The sequence below is a fragment of the Salmo salar genome, chromosome 20 (genome assembly GCF_965601325.2).
Source record: "Salmo salar chromosome 20, fSalSal1, whole genome shotgun sequence".
NCBI lineage: Eukaryota > Metazoa > Chordata > Actinopteri > Salmoniformes > Salmonidae > Salmo > Salmo salar.
In genome coordinates, this window is record NC_138310.1 from 49,456,320 (window position 1) to 49,479,746 (window position 23,427).

General features: G+C 42.2%; 1 protein-coding gene across 2 annotated transcripts in view; it reads right to left on the bottom strand.

Annotated features, from left to right (window-relative positions):
- LOC106580720 (leucine-rich repeat and fibronectin type III domain-containing protein 1-like protein) overlaps window positions 1-23,427 on the bottom strand; it is a 114,524-nt gene that overhangs the window by 5,392 nt on the left and 85,705 nt on the right. Inside the window, exons 4-6 of one of the 2 annotated variants that reach the window (XM_014162060.3) lie at window positions 7,411-8,087; window positions 6,227-6,343; window positions 5,298-5,725 (exon numbers count right to left, since the gene is read on the bottom strand). In XM_014162060.3, the coding sequence (XP_014017535.1) occupies window positions 6,273-6,343; window positions 7,411-8,087 (748 nt within the window). In that variant the 3' untranslated portion in view covers window positions 5,298-5,725; window positions 6,227-6,272. The remainder of the gene's footprint in view (window positions 1-5,297; window positions 5,726-6,226; window positions 6,344-7,410; window positions 8,088-23,427) is intronic. The other variant, XM_014162059.3, reaches the window with a different exon arrangement.

Genomic DNA, 23,427 nt, shown 5'->3' on the forward strand with positions numbered 1-23,427 from the left:
ACCATTACCCGAATGAACACAGCCATAGCCATGCTCAGTATGGAACTCTACTGATTGGTTTACTAAACATGCTACAGTCTAGATCGCTGCGGTTAGTTGTTGTTTTCAATCTTATCTGCGATCTGCCCTTCTGGAACTGCGAGGAGTAACAGCATAACCTACATTGCTACCATGACAAAGACCAAAGCTGGCAGGAGTGCTGTTGAGGACAGCTGTGTCTTTCTATCACAGGTGAAGGATCTTTTAAACAAACAAACAATATATATTGTAGTACTATATATATATAGTGCTACAAGCAGTTTTTACAACAACAACAAAATAGCTTCAAGTGTTTTGTCCAAACACTGGTGGAGTCAACTAATAAAATAATGGACGACTTGATCAGAGAGGTCCAGGACCTGAAGAACAGTTTGTAGTCCTCCCAGGGTCAGCTCGGTGAGTTTAAACAGGAGAAAGGCAAGATGACAGCAATCTGTAAATCATTGAGAGATGACATCAGTTCTGTGTGTGAATCATGATAACAATGACAGAGAAATCAGATTATCTCGAGGGACAATCAAGGCGTAAAAACATGGTTATGGACAGAAATGTAGAATCTCCACGAGACCTGGACGGAGTCTAAGGACAATGTGAGGGAAATTCTCGGAGAAACTGAATATTGACCACAGGAAGATTGAGGTCCAGGTGACAGGCTCAGGCCGATAGTGGTCAAGTTCCTGAAGTTCAAGGACAAGGTAGCTGTTCTGGAAAGAGTCAAGAACATGAGAGGAACGTATATCTCCCTCAACAAGAACAATCCTGAAGCTGTGCGCCAGAAGAGGAAAGAACTTATCCCAACCATAAAAGCTGCCAGAGCGCGTGGGGACATTGCTTACATCCGCTATGACAGGCTCATTGTCCACCCTCCCTCCCAAATGCCTCGAAGGGACGAGAGAGCCAAACCTACGGGTTTGTAGCTTCAACCCCGCAGCACACACACACTTACATACACCAACTTATTAATGGACTGCTGAATGTTATTTATTTTGTGTATACTATGTCTATCTCTGATAAGCTACCCAGGAAAGGGCCTGAAAATAGACCATTTTAATATATGTAGCCTTAGAAATAAGGTTCATTAAATCAATAACTTGCTAACATCAGATAATGTTAATATATTAGCCATTTCTGAGACTCACTTAGATAATTCATTTGATGATACAGCAGTAGCAATACAAGAATATAACACCTATGGAAGAGACAGGAATACTTATGGGGGAGGTGTTGCTGTATATATTCAAAGCCATATCAAGTGTTATTGAAGAGTTGTGGTTGCAGGTTCACTTGGCACATCTAAAGCCTTTTCTTTTGGGGTGTTGCTATAGGCCACTAAGTGCTAACAGTCAGTATCTAAATAATATGTGTGAAACGCTTGGTAGTGTATGTGATATAAACAGAGAGGTCTACTTTCTTGGGGACCTGAATATTGGATGTTTTTTATCAAGCTGTCCGCTCAAGAGGAAGCTTCTCACTGTAACCAGTGCCTGTAATCTGGTTCAGATTATTAATCAACCTACCAGGGTGTTTACAAACACTACAGGAACAAGATCATCCACACGTATTGATCACATTTTTACGAATACTGTAGAACTTCGTTCTAAAGCTGTATCCGTACCAATTGGATATAGTGATCACAATATAGTGGCTATATCCAGGAAAGGCACGGTTTCAACAGTTGGGCCTAAAATAGTGTATAAAATCATACAAAATGTTTTGCTGTGACTTATGTGGGTGAGGTTAAAAATATTTGTTAGTCTAATGTGATTAATAAGGAGCATTCAGGCGCTGCACTTGATGAATTTGCTTCTTCCAATTATTAATAAACATGCACCTGTTAAGAAACTGACTGTTAGAACTGTTAAGGCTCCATGGATTGATGAGAAATTGAAAAACGGTATGGTTGAAAGAGATGGGGCAAAAGGAGTGGCTAATAAATCTGGCTGCACATCTGACTGGCTGACTTACTGCAAATTAATAAATTATGTGACTAAACTCAACAAAAAGAAGAAGAAACTGTATTATGAAGTCAAGATCAATGATATAAAGAATGCATATTTTTTTGGGGGGGTGGGGCAGAAAGACTAATTCAACAAATATTTTCATTGAATCAAATGGCTTATTCAACACAAAACCATTTGATGTTGCCAATTATTTTTATGATTACTTCATTGTCAAAGTGGGCATATTTAGACAGGAAATGCCAACGACTAACAGTGAGCCATTGTAATAATAATGAAAGAAAATAATTGCAAGTTTGAATTTTGTAAAGTTACTGTGGGAGAGGTGGAAAAATTATTGTTATCCATCAATAATGACACACCTCCTGGCATTGACAACTCAGATGGAAAGCTACTTAGGATGGTAGCTGACTCTATAGCCACTCCTATCTGGCATATCTTTAATTGCAGCCTTGAGGAAAGTCTTTGCCCTCAGGCCTGGAGGGAAGCCACAGTTATTCCGTTACCCAAGAGTGGAAAGCGGCCTATACTGGTTCTAACAGTAGACCTATCATCTTGCTGCCAGCTCTTAGCAAACTGTTGGAAAAAATTGTGTTTGACCAAATACTTCTCTGTAAACAAATTAACAACAGACTTTCAGAATGCTTATAGAGAAGGGCAGTAAACATGTACTGCACTGACACAATGACTGATGAGTGGTTGAAAGGAATTGATAACAAGACGACTGTGAGTGCTGTACTGTATTATTGACCATAACCGGTTGTTGAGAAAACGTACAGTACCAGTCAAAAGTTACCAGTTACCAGTACCGAGTCGAAGTGCAGGGGTAAATGCAATTGAGGTAGATATGTATATACAGTACCAGTCAAAAGTTTGGACACACCTACTCATTCAAGGGTTTTTCTTTATATTTACTATTTTCTACATTGAAGAATAATAGTGAAGACATCAAAACTACGAAATAACACATATGGAATCATGTAGTAACCAAATAAGTGTTTAACAAATGAAAATATATTTCAGATTCTTGAAAGTAGCCACCCTTTGCCTTGATGACAGCTTTGCACACTCTTGGCATTCTCTCAACCAGCTTCATGAGGTAGTCACCTGGAATGTTTTTCCAACAGTCTTGAAGGAGTTCACACATATGCTGAAAAACCCTTGAATGAGTAAGTATGTCCAAATGTGCCACCAGGGGTCTTTTCACAAGCCCCAGGTTCAGAACAAATTCATGGAAACGTACAGCATTATACAGAGCCATGAGTGCATGGAACTCCTTTTCCATCTTATATAGCGCAAGTGAACGGCCAACCTGGTTTCAAAAAACAAATAAAGCAACACCTCATGGCACTACGCCTCTCCCCCATGTAACCTACTTGTTGTATGTATGTACTGACATGTATGTGTAACTGATAGATGCGCACACACACGTATGTCAATTGTAAAGTATTTTGTCTGTAATGTCTTTTTTGTAACGTGTCGGACCCCAGTAAAACTAGCTGTGGTCATTGGCATCGGCCAATGGCCATCCTAATAAATGAATCAATAAAAAAAAAAGAGTTGAAAGAGAAAGTAGGAGTAGCTCCAGATTTAGTGATGCGTTTAGGATCCTCTCCCACTGTGTTCCTCCATCAGTGTGTTCAGGACCTAATTGCGCTGATCGCTTACAAAATTTGACTCCTTAATTGCCTGTCTACCCATAATTATCTCCCGTCCGTTTAGCCAGGTTCTTAGTTAAGCCAGAGGAACCAGTGGAATGGGCAGGGAGGAGACGGGGGGAGATGGGAGGCAAACATGAGAAGTCTCTGGGAGAAAGATTGGGTTGGAGTGGTTTTCCTCCTCCAGAATAACCACATGTTATATTCAAACACCCTCCTTCTCCTGTCTGTAACCACAAGCTAATCTGACTGGATCTGTCTGGATCTTCTAACACGGTTAGCTAAATACAAAACAGAACACACTCTCACACACAACCCTAAATTAGCTTTCTGATTTGAGTTTAATTTTTCATCACTCTCTTTCATCTCAAAGCTACAGTGCCTTGCAAAAGTATTCATCCCCCTTGGCGTTTTTCCTATTTTGTTGCATTACAACCTGTAATTTAAATATATTTTTATTTGGATTTCATGTAATGGACATACACATAATAGTCCAAATTGGTGAAAAGAAAAAAGAAATGTAAGTTATGGAAAAAGTTGTGCGTGCATATGTATTCATATGCAACCAATTATCTTCAGGAGACACATAATTAGTTAAAAAAGTCCACCTGTGTGCAATCTAAGTGTCACATGGTCTGTCACATGATCTCAGTGTATATACACCTGTTCTGAAAGGCCCTAGAGTCTGCAACATCACTAAGCAAGGGGCACCACCAAGCAAGCGGCACCATGAAGACCAAGGAGCTCTCCAAACAGTTGTGGAGAAGTACAGATCAGGGTTGGGTTATAAAAAAATATCCAAAACTTTGAACATTCCACAGAGCACCATTAAATCCATTATCAAACAATGGAAAGAATATGGCACCACAACAAACCTGCCAAGAGAGGGCCACTCACCAAAACTCAGGGACCGGGCAAGGAGGGCATTAATCAGAGATGCAACAAAGAGACTAAAGATAACCCTGAAGGAGCTGCAAAGCGCCACAGCGGAGATTGGAGTATCTGTCCATAGGACCACTTTAAGCCATACACTCCACAGAGCTGGGCTTTACGGAAGAGTGGCCATAAAAAAAATCCATTGCTTAAAGAAAGAAATAAGCAAACACATTTGGTGTTCACCAAAAGGCATGTGGGAAACTCCCCCAAAATATGCTGTACACCAGTGGAACCCATCCAACTTGAAGGAGCTGGAGCAATTTTGCCTTGAAGAATGGGCAAAATCTCAGTTTCTAGATGTGCCAAGCTTATCGAGACATACCCCAAGGTGGCTCTACAAAGTATTGACTTGGGGGGGGTGAATAGTTTGCGTGCTCAAGTTTTCCGTTTTTTTGTCTATTTCTTGTTTGTTTCACAATAAAAAATATTTAGCATTTTCAAAGTGGTTGGCATGTTGTGCAAATCAAATGATACAAACCTCAAAAAATCTATTTTAATTCCAGGTTGTAAGGCAACAAAATAGGAAAAATGCCAAGGGGGGTGAAAACTTTCGCAAGCCACTGTATCTGTGACTGGCTTGATTGAAATATATGGTCAACTTGGTTAAATCATGAGTAAGTCCTGGGCTATTTTCTGACCTTGTGACCTGACCAGGGAGTGTTTCCTGGTCAACCCACATAGAGTACATGATCCTGTGTACACTCACCTTAGGCTGGGTCCCCATCCTGAGTCTGAAGACAGTCAGGTAAAGTAAGGTACAGTATGAGCAGGTCCAGGAATAGATCCAGGTGCATGAACAGGTCCAGGTATTGGCAAGTCCTGGTCCAAGTACAGGTCCAGGAACAGTAGTAGTGCTGTGGTAATGACAGCGGATACACAGACAGTCAGCCACAAAGGGATACAAGGCAATACGTTTCAAAAGCCACCGGCGAGGCCTTTGGCCCGTCTAGTTCCACTCCCATAGATTATGATGGTGAATTGAGTCCTTATTTAATCCATCTAGGTGTGTTTTCATGGAAGGGTCCATGGGTACCGTGTGAACTCCGGGGTCGCAAGGAGGAAGTCCGACAGAAGTCCTAAAAATGTTCCTGATTTATAATCTAATCTCCTTGATTCCTGGAACCCTGGAATATTCTGAAAAACATAAACATGAGCAATGGTTACTGATTGAGTTGAATGCATGACATTAATCACAGCTGATCATGAAAAAATGTGCAATTGTTTGAATGGTAAATTGAATTATTTGCAACTGTGCAATGATCCATTTGGTATTGCTGTTGCAGTGAATTGGTGTAGGATAAAAATGTAAGTAAATGTAATTCATGATTTTGCATTATGTTGTTTGGATGTCTGCTGCTATCAAAGTGCAGCACTGAGTGTTAAGGGTGTGTCCTCTGCAATTAGTCTCGCTGAATATGGCATATGTGTGGAAACAGACTCCCGAGGGAGGTCTCTGGCAGTAACGTGGCTAGTAATATGTTAGCTCTGACTATGTGATATTTTCTCTCTGACATGGCCATCTCTCCGTCTCAGTTTGTATCTATTCATCTATCTTACACTAAAGACCCCCCCTCTCTTATCTTCTTCTCTCAAGTAGATTAATGGAGAGGAACAGGGAAAGAAGGGCACCATTACTCTTGGAGGTTGATGGCTGCTTCTCACCGAGAAGCAGAAGGAGTCATCAAATTTTAAAGTCGCTCCAGTCTCTGTGAGCCCTCTTGTCGTCGTCGGCAGCCACGGGCGCCGGTGTGTCTGGTGGAAGAGACAAATAGAGGTGAGAGATGAGGCGGGTAGAGTTAGTGACAGCCAGGCTGGACATGGCGCAGTGCATCCCACACCCTTCGTCTCAGGGACACAGCACTCGGGAGCCTGCGGACATGGCCGTGGGAATGTGATTCATGGCCCGGTGTCATCTGTACCAAATTGGCACCATTTCGTCTCACACAGGGGAGCTACACAGGTTTTTGGCACAGATCTGATATGGGATCCGGGCAAAGTGACTCCGATCTCATGGTAGCCTTGCACTTACTGGTTGTGTGTCGCATATGATTCTACTGGTGAAAGTAAATTATGATTACAGAATGTAAATGTATAGAGTGATTGTTCACTGCAGCACCTTTTGGGAATTCATTATCTGCATTGCAGTGCAAAGTGTGCATTACATAGCAATGACTGTGAGAATGTGGTTGGCTGCAAAGGTTTTGGTCAGGTTCAAGGGCAGCCAAACTCAACCGTTTTCATTGACAAATTATCCTCAGTCTAGATTGATCATTTTGGTTCATTACGTCCCTTAATTTCAACCAAAATGTATTTTGCAGCTGCACTGAGTGATTGACGCTATTGAAAGAGAGGGCCTGTCTCTCCCTGACCCTGATTTAATTCACCATATTGATTTAGTGATTTACAAGGCCAAGGCTCTGGAAATCCATGGCCATTCATTCAGAAAGTGCAATTATCCAATTGGAACAATGTATCCAAGTTTCTCACTCTGGAGAGGCTCTTAAAATATACTTGTCTGTGGCCCATTGACTCAGTAGAATAGCACTGTTCTTAGCAATTACATGTCTCAGAATTGGCATTTTATGTGCTGCAATGAGGTGTGCTGGGTTGGGCTATGCAATGGACTCATGTTCAGTGGCAGAGCTCTAACTGCCGATACCTACTGTTGGTCACAGAAGGAATAAAAATGAATTACAAGCCAGATGTTTCAGACATGCCATAGATACCACATTACAAAAAATGGGGTCATTCACTGCCATTCTCTCTCATTAACCACATTCACAACCATTTGTATCTGTCTCTATCGCTCAAGTACTTACTTCCCCCCACATTCACATTGGTGGCCTCTTTGGGTGTGAGCGAAGCTCTCCTCTTCATCTCAATGGCAGTCCTGGAGTGACGCCTCTTAGTAGGCGACAGCAGGTCCTCAGCAGTCATGTCTGATATCTGCACCACCTTCTCACAGTCAACCACCAGCGCCAAGGTGTTAGAGTCCTTTTGGGTGGCATTAGGTGATGCCGCTCCACTCACACCCCCTCCTCCCCCTGTCCCTGGCCCCCCTCCCACCCCAGCAAAGGCATGAGCCTGTTGCTCCTCCTGGCTCTCTGTAACTTTAGACCCAGAGTGTGACACTTGTCCCCCAGCCTGTCCTCCGTTGGTCTGGGCACAGATGTTGTCCAGGGTGCCCACCTTACCTGTGTCCATGCCCTGGTGGCTGTAGACCTTGTAGCGGATCATGAGGATGATGATGAAGACGAGCACGGAGGCCACGATGATGCCACCAATAATGATGATCATGGTGCCGCCCAGGAACTGGCTGTGGAGGGCCTGGCACTGGCTGTACTCGGTCTCCGTGATGAACTGGACGCAGCCCACCTGCCGCGTGGCCGTCAACGAGGTGATGCCATCGTCGTACACCGCCAGGACACACAGGTCGTACTCACGCCCTGACACCAGGTCACGAACCAGGAAGTCCTGACTGGTGGACGGGATCATTCTATTGATTAGAGAGAGGAACATGTTTTAGGATTGATAACTGACATGATATATATACAGGTACAAATAATCTGTAGATGGGACATATTTTCAAAATATGATTATTTCTGAGTAACTAAAAGGTAGTGTAGACACTGGACTTGTCTATAGGGCTACGTGAATCGATATGGATAGTTACTCGCTAAGACATACTTTTATCTTAAGTATTATAATAGCGTTATGGTACACCCCTTGGTTTGAGATGAGTGGTGCGATCAAACTGGTACAGCCCATTGGGCTTACTAGTGGGACCATCATAATGACAAACCTCAAAATCAATATTCAAGGGCCATAAAATGGATTTACCAGAAATGTATAACATGGAATATATTATGGATGAAAGTAATTAGTGTAAGGGTCCCTTGTGGATTCTCTGACACTTTGACTCTGCAGAGAGCTTGTGAGTTACACCCACAGTCAATCACCTAACCCTGGTCCAATGAGTTTGTAGAGAAAGACCATACTGAGATCAATGTCCATCCAAGGAGTAAAGCATGTGCCCAATAGGTGCCAATACTACCAGATGATAGGGTGCATGTAGGCTTCAGAAGCACTGTAGAGCCTATCAACACAAGCAGTTTCATTTTCCTTTTGGTACCATACCTTTTCATTCTGAAATCACCCCTTTCAGCACTAAACTGAAATGACTGTATATGAGTGGACTGCATTTGTCAGGTAATTTTTCAGGATTGCTCCACTTTTCTAGATTATGTCAATGATCTTGTCCCATTCCTGCAGCTATGCAGCACTATCATGGGCAGGGTCGGGAAAAAATAACAAAGAGACAATAAAACTATGCAGTCGTTGGCAGACACCGTTCCCTGTGATAATAGTCTGGTGAATCCGACCTTTGCAATGACAACAATATGCAGACTGTTGTGACAGAAACTACAAAGTCGGCAACACTGTAGTATAGACCCCTGAAAGGCACTGTGATAGTGTGCGGTCATGCGTGTGATTTCTGACAGTATAAGTGAGCAGTGTATTTTCCGCATACGTCCGGAACTCTTTCATTAGGGGAAAAAGGAGAGGATGACAGTCATTAAAAGTGATGCCAGCGACATCTTGAGCTGTGATTAAATGTCAGTCTCCATTCGCATAACTCCCAAAAGCTTCCAAATCTCCCATTTCCATTACGTGTGTACCATTATCTGGCTAACAAGACTTGACATTTAAATTCACTTCAACAGTTCAAAAAGCTGAGTTTGTAAACAATACCCAGTGTCATCTCATTAAGCCGCCTTGCTTGAGGCTGAGTATACCAGTAGAACACTTAATATAAGCTAAGAAAACTCTCCTGGACTTGTTAAAATACATTATAATCATTTAATGTTAACCATTATTTTGAAGACATAGAGAAGACATTGTTGACAGGGTTGAAAGAATGGGTGACTTTGGTTAGGACCTTGTTACTACAGTGCTGAGCTGTCCATCCCGAAATCTCCTCCACCGAGACACATTGACTGAGAATGTGCATTGCTCAGTACAGTGTTAAATCACAAGGTGCCTCCAGCTTGAGCTTGCGATCATTAGAACCCCTATTCAATATAAACCAAGAAATATTCAAACTTTTCTGGCTGAAAGTTTAACATTTACACTAAGAACAGAATGAATTGGAAATGTAATTTTAATTTGTCAAATACATGTTCTACTAGCAGAGAAAGCTGTTACGCAAACCAGACATAATTAAATAGGAAATATTCTCTGAGTTGTTTGCACCAACTTCCGAAAAATCTAGTGCATACAAGAAAATGTATTCACTTATGTGAACTGACAAAATGAAGTACATGGGAAAAGTAACAATAATCGTAACCCTGACATCCAGCCAGAAATGTTATTGCTGCCAGTGCAACCTCTTCCTAATCTTTATTCACCCAGATTATCTTTGCATCTTCTTCTAGAGGCTTTTCCAATCCAGTACCAGCTAGAGAAGTGACGTGTCAACTGCAAGGCTATGAAAGGTTCAGATCCACATTCTCCATTCAGACAATCAACCAACCATAACCTTAGCCTTGGTCTTAACCCCATTTTTTAAGAGTCATTGTAGCTAATGCTCTTACAGACAATCTTGGCTACAATAATATCAGATGTCTGAGTCCAAGGGAATTCCTCTTTCACATGTAATACAAAGGCCTTAACGGGGATTGGAGAATATAGGAATATAAATAGGTTTTAGCTGATATAGCGTTCTTCCAATTATCTTGGTCAATGTTCTAGCATCAATGTTCTTGTGTTTGAATCACTATCACACTTACATTGGCAGGAAATTGGTTGAGTGTATTCCTATTAAAGTTGAAAGACAGTGCTAGAAGACGTTTGTTTATTAATTGCGGATCCCCCGAGGTGGCCGTTTTGCTTGGGAACTCCTCCAACCTATCGACTACTAAAACGAGAGCACCTGTTTGAGGAAGAATTATCCTAATCCAACTAGGATCATGGAAAAGTCTTCAAATTAGTCCACGAGTCAGCAAAGACAATTTTTTTCTCTCTTTCTCCATCTCCCTATGTTTGTCTCTCTCGGTGTGTCACTCTCTCTCTCTGTGTGTCTCTGTCTGTCCCCCTTTCTCTTCCTCTCTCCTTTAATAGTTAATGTTATGGTCTGTAGGGGAAAAAGATCTCAATCCTGGATCCTATTAAAGTGTGGCAGGGAGAAGGAGGAGCTCCACGACTAGCCACTTTAAAAGTGCTCTGAAGTCCTCTTATTTGCCTCACCTTTGCCTGTTATTTTGACTGGAAGCCCAGAGTCTGCCTCATTCTGTCTCTCTCTCTGTATAGGGATGACATCCAGACTGCCTTTACGGAGAATCATCATGGCACAATGCTAAACAAAGTCGCCTTGATCTGGGCTGTGTAGAGGACCTTTATCTGGTGTTTTTGTGCTTTGGTTTATTGCGGGATTTATCATGGATGTGGCAGCTCTGGAATAGGCTATTAGACATTAGACACTTTAGGTGTAAAACACATGAACATAGTTACAAAAAGGAATAGAAAAAAGTATTGGAGCGATGCAGGGGGACTGATTCCTGATTCATGAAACATCCTTGCGGCAGATACCCCAAATTAAATTACTTCACAATGAACGCTGGTGCCGATTGTGAATAGGGAAGCAAATTATTCTCTTTGTGGGAAATTTAGGGCAGAGAAATGAAACTGCGATTTTTTTTTTTTCGAGGCTGATTGAAATCTCTAAGTGAAGAGCCTGATGAGATGAATGAAGCTTGAAATGGAATGCAAATGAAATGCTGCTTCTTGGTAAATAACTACGACAATCAGCTTGTTGATCCCAAAATGCATCGTTGGATCACTAATACTGATAAATCCTTATTTGGTAGGTGTTAAAAACCAATTTCCTAATATAATTATTTAAATGCACCACATATGCATACTCTAAACAACATACAGTATACAACATTGACCTATAGTAAGAGAGGTCTTGACAGGAGGTATGAAAGAGCATGTTTTAAATTACAGTACCAGTCAAAAGTTTGGACACACCTACTCATTCAAGGGTTTTTCCTTATTTTTACTGTGTTATACATTGTAGAATATTAGTGAAGACATCAACACTATGAAATAACACATATAGAATCATGTAGTAACTAAAAAAAATGTTAAACTAATCAAAATATATTTTATATTTGAGATTCTTCAAAGTAGCCACCCTTTTCCTTGATGACAGCTTTGCACACTCTTGGCATTCTCTCAACCAGCTTCATGACCAAGTCCATATTACGGCAAGAACAGCTCAAATAAGCAAAGAGAAATGACAGGCCATCATTACTTTAAGACGTGATGGTCAATCAACCCGGAACATTTCAATAACTTTGAAAGTTTATTCAAGTGCAGTCGCAAACACCATCAATCGCTATGATGAAACTGCCTCTCATGACGACCGCCACAGGAAAGGAAAACCCAGAGTTACCTCTGCTGCAGAGGATAAGTTAGAGTTACCAGCCTCAGAAATTGCAGCCCAAATAAATGCTTCACTGAGTTCAAGTAACAGACATATCTCAACATTAACTGTTCAGAGGAGACTGTGTGAATCAGGCCTTCAAGGTCGAATTGCTGCAAAGAAACCACTACTAAAGGACACCAATAATAAGAAGATCACAAGATCGGCCAAGAAACACGAGCAATGGACATTAGACCGGTGGAAATCTGTCCTTAGGTCTGATGAGTCCAAATGTAAGATTTTTGGTTCCAACCACCGTGTCTTTGTGAGACGCAGAGTAAGTGAACGGATGATCTCCACATGTGTAGTTCACACCGTGAAGCATGGAGGAAGACGTGTGATGGTGTGGGGGTGCTTTGCTGGTGACACTGTCTGTGATGTACTTAGAATTCAAGGCACTCTTAACCAGCATGGCTACCACAGCATTCTGCAGCGATACGCCATCCCATCTGGTTTGCGCTTAGTGGGACTATCATTTGTTTTTCAACAGGACAATGACCCAACAGACTTTCAGGCAGTGTAAAGGCTATTTGACCAAGAATGACAGTGATGGAGTTCTGCATCAGATGACCTGGCCTCCACAATCACCCAAACTCAACCCAATTGAGATGGTTTGGGATGAGTTGGGCCGCAGAGTGAAGGAAAAGCAGCTAATAAGTGTTCAACATATGTGGGAACTTCAAGACTGCTGGAAAAGCATTCCAGGTGAAGCTGGATGAGAGAATGCCAAGAGTCTGCAAAGCTGTCATCAAGGTAAAGGGTGGCTACTTTGAAGAATCTAAATTACTTTTTTTTGGTTACTACACGATTCCATATGTGTTATTTCATAGTTTTGATGTCTTCACTATTATTCTTCAATGTAGAAAACAGTAAAAATAAAGAAAAACCCTTGAATGAGTTGTAAGTGTTCAAACCTTTGACTGGTATCGTATATCTATATATTGTACTTTGTCTGGAATCTTTAGAGGGGTGATAATTAATTTGTGCTACAGGTGCAGTCTTTCTACCTGTGACATACACTGTTATTTAATATTGGTAGTAGCTCTTACTAAAATCAGCCTCCATGTTTTCTCAAGAGGAATAAGTATGAACACAAAAATATGACAAAAAACGAAATTTCCTTCCCACATAAGCCCATCTGTAGGGATGCACTGTATAATTTCCTGAATGATTGGCATGCAGTCTGGCGGAGAAACACTGACCTAAAAAATTGCATCGTGGATGATGGTGTATCAGAGAAGCAGTAGGAATTAAAGGCGTATCGCTAGTGAGGTGTGTATGCTTACACACCATGCTCATTTATTTATACAATTATCAGAGCTAGCTGTCGTCTCAGGCACACCTGAATAGGTTACTAACCAGCCCCTATTGACTGAGGGGCTAGGGAGAGTGGTAGTGCATGCAACTTTGAATCATTGCACGCACACACATATCATTGCACATACACACACACACACACACACACACACACACACACATACATACATACATACATACATACATACATACATACATACATACATACATACATACATACATACACACATACACACACTCTCCCAAGGCTGTGCTACCAGTTTCCCCAAATGGGCTTTTCCAAAAGGAAGGTTAAGGATAAGTGACAGTCAATTCCTCTGACTCTCTTGGGTTGTCCCATTCATATCAGGTACGCGTCAGGCGGCCCCAGAATGGAATTCAGATGGGAAATATGTAATGCTCTTTGTAAAATAAATGTGCTTGACAGGATTCATTATACCAGGTTGGGAGAATAGACAAGCCAGAGGTGAACTGAATTAAAGAGAGACAAGATTCTTCATAAAAATTGTTGAGCAAAGTTTCAGTTTGAGGATTTACATTTTGATTCATGGGGCTGAACTTATTTCCCCCTGGTATTTCCTTAGCCAGTTTGGGGTCATTGAGAAGCTCTGTTTGGGGACAGATTAGGACCAACACACAAACACTAATCCCTTCTTAAATCTCCACGCATCAGACTGCATTTCCACTGCATTTTAAATTAGTTAGAAACATCCATTTAATACTGATGAGTCAATGATTCAAAAAGAAGTTGATTAATAAAAGAGTAAAAAATGAAATACTGTTGGTGCCGCTGCGCTCAAGGTTACGCACATACCTCTACACAAACATGTAAAGATGCATGTGCGGATGAACGCACATGCATATACACACACACACACACACACACACACACACACACACACGCATACACACAGCTAGCTGCCTGTCAGCTTCTCTAAGTGCGTGAAAGTGGCTGTATTGTGCCAACAGGCCTGGTTGCCACAGAGACTCCGTGCCACGCCCCATTATTCATTCCCCTCAGAACATCAGGGAAACACTTCCCCCGGGCCCCAGAACAAAGAGCACAGGCAGGGACAATCAGTCTGTGTGTAGCAGAGCCTTTACCTGCTCCCCGTTTCCCTTCTGAACTAGGCCGCTACCCTCCTGATCCTTAGCACAGACTGAATTCTGCCCATAATGTTGTGTGTTTGACTAAAAGGGCCTGTGTGTGGTGAGGAAGCAGGTCATGGATAAAACATCTGCAGAAAGGGAAGTGCCCACTCCTGCCTGCCAAGCTCTCCCTTCACCTGTAAGCAGGGGTCTGATGCATTATTGATGTTGGTTGGCCCCCACTGCGGTGAGGAGCAGGCAGAAGAAACAGTTAGCCAGCACATAATCTTGGTTACCCAGAAAAAGAAGTTATCACTTCCTGTTAAACTTCTGGGGGGAATGTGCTGTGAAATTGTGATTTCCATTGTGTGAAGGAAAGAAGCGAAATCTCTTCCCTCGCAAAAGGAAACTCTCGGCCAAGCCCCTCCCTTATGCTAATTCTACCTGTATTTATGATCCGAGTGGACAGGCGCCAAGCAGTAATAATGGATGATTGAGTGAGTACTGAATGTTTTCAAGACATATTTTGAATCTTAGCAGTGTCCACTCCATCCCGTCACTGCAAGCCACTGCAACAGTTGTGCGTAAAATGTTTGACTGGCAAAGAGGACGATTTCGCATGCTCGCAAACTAGCAACATACACCAAGCGATGTATGGAGAAAATGTCTTCAAACAACCATGTTCAGCAAGTGGTTGATAGGACTGGCAGTGGACGAAGTATGCACTGTTATTCACCGGTAAGTATACATTTCAGATGAACTCTGGCTAGCCATTGGCATTGCAGTTAGCTAGCTGTATCATTCATTCTACATTACTATCAACTGGCCCGCTGTATCAGGTAGCTTTACTGTAGATACAAGGGAAAACTAATATATTTGCTAGCTATCCATCTGATTGATGAAGTTGAGAAAATGCCATTTTAACTAGTTCGCTAGATTGAAACTTCTGGGCAGAAAGCTAGTTAATGGTAATTCCCACCGTCACCTTGAGTTTGGTTCACCTTAGCCTAGCTAAGTGGACTGTAGCTAGGCTTCTAGAAAATAACTAGCTAGCTATATAATTGCTAGCTATATTTAAAAAAAGACTAGTTACTGACTATGAAACACTTTGTCAAACTACTTCATTCCCCTGCCTGTTTGTTGATGCATTTGGAGACTGACAAAGTTGGCAATACTGCTAAATGCCTCTCCAGATTTGACTGAGAATAGGCTTTGCTGTTTGGCTGACTAGGCATGTGCACATTTACCTTAGTGTTTCGCTAATTAGCTAAGTTACTGACTGACTAGGCTAATTCTTATTCATGTTGTTGTTGCAATTCAGGTGGAGAGGGAGTTGGGTCACAGAAAGCAGGATGCTGCAGACAGACCAGGGCCCATATTCACAAAGCATCTTAGAATAGCAGTACTGATTTAGGATCAGTTTGGGCTTTTATAGCACAATGAATATGATTACATTGACAAGGGGGAGCTGGTCCTAGATCACCCATTCATACTCTTGTTAAAGTTGCGTCAATTCAATTCTGGTATCAGAACAAAATAGTCAGCACATAGTAACTTCTGATTTATTTGTACTTTAATTAATGCAAACACGTGTGTGGTAAATGGGTGGTTCGTATATATACGGTCTCTGTGACACCTCGCAGGGCAGACAGAGATGAGAGCGACACATCCTATTGTTCTCTCTTATATACTCTGACAGAGATAGTTCCCGCTCAATGCTGGCCTGTCAGAGGGAGGAGGAGCGTGGTTTAAACTTGCTCCTACTATCGTCGGCGTGCAGGCTGGTCCCAGCCTAGTGACGCACTTCCTGTCGCCGGTTGTAGTTCTTCTTGTCTTCAACAGTTGATTTATCCGTAGTTTATATACTTAATATTGTAGCATAGCTTCCCCGGTATATTATATAAGTTATGCAAACAAATAGCCAGTTCAACCCTAACACTCTGAAGACACTGAATACGGGCCCTGGAATAAAGCCGTTGCCCAATACCTTACACAGCAGTTGTTTCACCACAGGACCGTAGAGGTATTACAGGCAATGCTTATGAACTGAATATAAGGGAATTTCCATATGCAGTGTATCAGTGACACTAACAAATGGGTTGAATTGTTCAGCAACATGTGTATTAAATGCTAAAATGGCTTTGCTGATGAAAGGTACACATGCATTTATTGTCATGCCGACTAATGGGCCTGGATGGTGACACACATCTTCAAGCTGCCTGACTGAATACTGGGGCCTTCAGTGCTACCGGAAGCCAGGGCCTTACCTGGAAGCACAGCAACAGGCTCTCTCTCACAGCCATTCTGTCAACATGTATTGTATGTCACCTCTCAAATTCATACGAAGTACTATGGGCAAAAGCATTGACTTATATTCACTTAGTCCATTTGACCCATTCTTCAATCTTGACTGGGATATACAGTATATTTTAGTTGACACACGTGTGTGATGTGTCTGATATACATTAATAAAAAGGTATTTGACCTTTTGAATCATAAGCTCTAAGTGCTATCTTGATGTTGAAGTTAAACACAGGAGTAAAAAAATAAAGACCAATGTGACAAACATGCTATGAACAAGTTATCGTTTTTAATCTAACAATTGAAAAATGAAAATGAATTGCTTATACAAAACTTTATTGCATTTGGTCAATCCCAAAACGTGTTAATTAAAATGGTTAGTTGCATCCTTCCTAAAGGAAGTGTCTGTGGATAGCTGACGACAGGGTGGCAGGTTTTTCGATCTGCTGTTCTAGAGTTCCATAGCCCCGAAGACTCACCTGCTGACAGGGGGATGGACACAGACGTTCGTTTTTGACACACATCTGTGAGACTTTTACAGGGAGGAGAGAGAATGAGTTTGAGTGAGTACATTAAATCCAATCCAACCAGTGGCCCTGGACAATATGCTATGTGATCGCACAGGCAGACTGCCATAGTAAGGAGATTTACAGAGTGCGTCAAGTATACTATTATGAGTGGAGCTTACTTCTCGGTGCTCTGAAGAGACCGCGGGTAATTTGTCAGAAGGCTCTAGAGGTCCTTGGACCATTCTGTCTCTGTATCACCTGGAGAGAAACAGACAAGGAGTGTGCTTGAAATACAGTTGAAATTACAATCCTCACCCCTGACCTCCCACTGGCACAGGTCCTCCTGCATAACCCTCTAATCACAGCCTCTCTGACAGAGAATTACTCCAGGATTATACAGGAGTATAATATTACTATTACAAGAGTACAATCATGCAATGTAAAGGAAAACAATATCATGTTCCTGCTGGTAGCAAGCCTCAAAATGGATGCATATACATATGTGCCTTGTAGAATGGTGGCATCTATCTCCACCAGGCTCCACGAAATCAGATGACAAACCTGCAGAGATAAACAAAAGAAAATTTAAATTGCAATTAGGATTCATGTATCAGTTTGCCTATTTCTTGATTCATGTCTGTAAATAACAACATTAGAGCTAATAACAAAAAGATGACACACCATCCAAGTGAATTATATTATGGCACCAAGTCTCATATCACTAACAATTGCTACCTTGACTTATTCCATCATAGCATCACGCTCCTCCTTATTTTACTGTAGCAAGCTGTTAACTTAAATAACTGTGATTGAGACCTAACCCTGCAGCCAAACAGGCTCAAATATGGCCTAGGTAGCTAGCTAGCTAGCTAAGTGACAACCCTAATAATTCCATAAGTACCTGCTCTATTGCTTAAGTAGGCTACACCTCTGAGTTACATCTGTAGGATACAGATGGCTAATGGGATCTAGCTAACGTGAGGTAGCTAGTCAACATTAATTGCTTCTGACACGTGCCACAATCCTTCTTGCTATACATCTTACAGATATAGCTACCGTAGGTAGCAAGATAATGGTTTACAATAATTGCAGTTTAGCTCATTATCTAGCTAGTTATGTGTTAAACTGACAGTCTGCCTGTAAAATGCAACAAGTTAGCTAGCTAGCTTTCTAACCAATAAGCTAGCTACTGTAGCTAGCCTGACACTTACTCCTTAACGTTGGCTTACCATGCTTTCAGGACAACTCCGCATTCTTCTTGCCAATCCCGATCGACTCCTTCGTGACCTACTCCTGCCATGTGGGTCTTCTTCTAGGTTAAAAACATTATGTCTGTAGACAGGTGGTACCTTATTGTCAAAAAGCAACCCACTCGGGATACAGGCACCTGGTGCAGTGTTTCAGAGCTGTTCATCGGCACAGCCACATCGTTTTTATCTCAAATTTCCAATCTTGAATAAAAAAACAAAGTGACATATCATATTGATACATATATGCACTACACATTATTGTTTTGGGGGTGTTAATGTGAAACATGGCATTTAATGAAAATATAAATGTAGAACGAACAGTCCGTCTTCAGTGTTTCCCCATAGGTACAATAACTACTGCGCACAGGGCTTAAAATCATCTCCCTAGTTTAAGCACTGCCTTTGCCAAATCCATATCCATCCAAATAATCAATGAATAAAACACAAAACCAGGAACTAGGTTTTAAGTTTTATTTATTCGCACCAAAGAAAAGAAGTGAAAGACAAAACAGTACAGATAAAAAATGGTGTGTATGTGAGGTTGGAAGCCCAAAAGGGCTTATATGAAAACCACACCACAAATATAGATACATATAACTACTGCTGCTCATAATCACATAATTCTACATGGGTCTTGACAGATTCTAGCCTTTTAAACGTCCACGAGAAATTAGCCAGCACAGAACACGCCCAAGGCCTCTCTGCCTGAGCCGGCACCTCAGCCAAGCAGAGAGAACTGTGGCAAGGGGAGAGTAGGACAGGCATGACCAGCCTCTCAAACAGACAGCAATTATTTCATCATTTATTCATGAGCTAACCTCGGTGCCCTCTACCTGGTGGAGAGGAAGCACTGGAAACCATGCTAGGTTTCCCCACCATGCTAATCAGAGTGAGCGCTTCAGAGCTGCATCATATGATGAGCGATACTAAATAGGGGTCGACAACAGGGTGCTTTAGGTAAATAGGAATAAATATGACTGGTTAGAAAATGAATCCGTGTGAATAATTAATTTCCGCAGCCCTCAACACAAAATGGTTGTACGATGACCTTTGCCCTGCAACCGGCTTCTGTCAGTCCGGCTCAGAGTGGTGTGTCAGAGTCCTCTGGCCATGCAAGTGTGAGAATGCTGTTATTGTATATGAGCCTAAACAGCTATGTTGTAATTCTCTATACAGGCTATTCAGGATGCTGCCATTTCTCTCCACACCACCTCTTTCTTCTCCCAGACTCTCCCGCAGTGCATCTGAAAGACAGAGCCCTTGTCTGTCTTATTTTTCTGTGTACTAGAGCCATCTCGCACCGAGTGGATAAAAGACTTCAGGTGAATACCCAGAGGTCTCTCCTTTTACTATCCCTGTGACGTCGGCAATAAAACATTCACCTCATCTGTAAAACATACAGATACTGCTTATGTCTTAAAACACACATTCTCAAACCGGGAAACACTGCAGTAAATATCTATCCAAGGTATAACCGGATTTTAATGTGGCATCTGTACTACCCTCATAATCGCTGTGTGTCCCATTCCCAGTACAGATGAAGTACCTACTATGCATTCCTTTAGTATGCACCAGAAGATAAAATCACCAGAGATGTATATAGGGATCCATTGGAAGGCCCATTCCCATGTAGCCTTTGAATCAGTGGTGGAGTTCGTTTTGCATGGCTCGGTGCTCCAGGTGGGTGAAGATTTCCCTTTAGGACCATTGGAAACGCTGCCTACCCGGGGCACCAGGCCATGCAAAATGAACTTGACCATTTTCATGCTGTTGCAATGCAACCAACCAGCAAGTGATAAACATCAGAGACCAGTGAAACATATGCAACAGCCTTGAGCTCCCACAGTCTACAACCATTAACAGCAAAACAACTCCATTTATCCAGCAGCCTCTCTGTCATTCAACGTTTTATCCCCAGATGAGACACTGTCAGTCGCTGTCTCTAACGAAAAACAAACCCAACCGTCGGGGATCTCGCTAAAATGAATTGGGTAAGAATCAAAAAGGTAGGATGAATGGAATTTTGATATCAGTGCTCAGCATTAGGAGCTATTTATATTACCGCACTGCTGCGTTCCCTCACCCCGGTGTTGGGGCGGGCTAATTCCTTGTCTTTATGGAAGAGGAAGGGATAATAAGACCCCCTGTGGAGGATGCGAGATCCTTTTAGCTGCAGATAGTGTGGCGTCAACTCCACTAGCCTCGTATCTTCACAGGGGCAGCCAGACTCATTTGAGGGAATTAAAGAAGCCCCCTCAGTGACAAACACGTGGAACACCCAGGCATAGAGCACACTGGCACAGTAGACCAGGAGACAGGGCTACACGGATTGGATTGTGGAATACAATGGCACACAAAGTGAAAGACAAAAGCGCACATTGGTTACAGTAGGGGACTTTGGCAAAGGCAAGGATTTACATTGCGCTTGTGCTAATCTTAAAATTGGGGGATCTGGATGAGGTGTGTGGTTGGATGTGTGTTGCTGCCCATCTCCCAGTGTCACTCCTGCCCTCCCTCCGTGTGAATAACCTATGGACTGAGATTGCGGTGGTTCTGCGGGCTCGTACCATGCTGATAACAGTTAACTTTACTCCCTCGCTAATGTGGTGTGATGCAAGCTCTTCCAAGCATGTTGCAGAGGGCGGAGAGACGCGTCACGCGTCACCGGCCATGGACAGACAGGTTACCGATACAGAGGGGAGAATCACAGAAGGGTTCGCCAGACTCTGAGCAAGTCAGAGAGAGTTGGCTGGTAACCCCTTGGGATAATTGTCATGGCCATCATCATCACCATCCTAATTATAGAGGCCAATAATGTCATTCTGATATCAGTCACTACTTTCAAGCCTGTCATCTATGTCATGTTTCTGGTTGTCACCGTCAACAGCCGAATAATTACCATCATCACAGTCGTCATGACCGTCACCGCCATATGAAAACTCCATTAATAAAGTTGTTTTCATCAGCTCCATCGTCATCCGTGGACCCTCGATTTTGCCTAATGCATATTCACCCGCAGCTAGAGTAAAAGCAAAATAATATGATCTCTCGTTTTCATTAAAATGAACAACTAATTATACCTTTGTAAAACCGTTAGTGTAGCGCTCCTTGTCTCTAATGGATTGTACGCCACCACAGCATGACATATTAGTAATGGCTAGTGACGAATGCAGTAGCTCTCGACAGTGTTATCTCATGCTTTTATTCCACTGGAAGAGGAGGACATTTGTGTAAGTGCTAATTGTGTGGTGGCTGATAAAATGGAGAATACAGTACATACCGGCGGGATGAGAGATTAAGAATAACAGAGGGTATAAAAGTAATGTATCTTTCCTTTCTGCAATCGCTGTAGGCGGTCATGGTAAAAGGGCACATTTATGCAATTAGAGTCTGCATGTACCGTACCGCATGCAAGAGACCCTGCTGACAATGCATTTAGCTATCCTTGCTTCACGATACAGGGAGGAAACTTTATTTGCATGCCATTAAGCTGTGTAAACACATCAGACCCTGAATTAGGTGATGCACAACGCCATTTAAGCATAGCAAATATTCTCTTAATATATAACTAATATCACTTTACGGCTTACAGTACTCCTCATCTCCATGTACTCGTTTTCTGCTTACTATGCAGTTACCAGTGCATACACTACTAATCTGTCTGTTCTTTTTGTGATCAAATGGTTTTTAGTAAGGTACACAAAACAGGTACACATGGACAAAGAAGTGACAAGATGGTACAACACAGACAGTTCCCGTCCCACCCCGCACCCACAGGACTAGTAGTTCACAATAGCTACAGTCATACGCTGATGAAAGAGCAGTAATGTTTCTTTCACTCGGCCCATGCGTACGTGCTACAGACATTTCCACGTTTACAATGTCCATGAATGACAGCAGCCACTGCTGTCTGTTTAAAGAATGAGGAGCCTGCCAATGCGAGGCTATCGTCTTCTTGGCCACTGTTAATCCAGCCAGCCAAATACGTCGCTGTCTGACAGATAAGGTCTAAAGTAGTATCATCAATTAACAATAACATAGATGGTGAACATGGTACATTTCTACACATTATGCCAGAGAGACAGGATGAAACACAACTCCAGAAACGGAAAACCTCTGGACATTACCAAACCATATGGAAATGAAAACGTGCCAGGAGCCCCCTGAGGGCACAGTGAGCAGGTTGGGGGAATGTCTAGCTTTTACCTTCAATAGTTTGCATGCTGTACAGTGACTTCTATGGGCAGAACTTGTGTCTGTTCTGTCCTCTTCACGTTACAGTATGATCTGACTGAAATGCCTTATCCTAATACTGGAGTCATGATCTTGATCATCGCCGTCCACTTTAATGATTCAGGAGGAAACGACAAAAAACGAAAAATACTCAATCAAATATGAGTGAGAATTAAGAACTTCATGCAGCACAATACATAATTCAAACTCCAAAGTCACGATACAAAAGAAAGAGCCATCATACAATGCAGTATATGGAGTCTAACAGCCCAAGATGTACTCTTAAGGAGTCTACCGTTACTCCTTAAGGTCCAAGGCTCTTATGTTATTTTCAGAGATGGACTGGCTCTGGCAGCTAAAACTCCATCTAAACGCGAATCCATTCTCAATTGCGATGCGGTTCTAGAAACATAAAACCCTTTACTTTCATGTCACATCAAAATCATTTCACAAATGCAAAATATGCGCATGCTTTACACTGTTTTAAATAGCTTCATCACAGTTGAAGCCAGCAGTATTTTTCAGTGACACCACGTTTCTGACGGCCTTCTTCCATTGCACACAAGTGTTCGGAGCCCGCAAGATTGCTAATTAGCACAGGTGGTCCCTTGGTCTTCCGTCTGTCTTCCGTAAACAAGCGCTGTAACATGG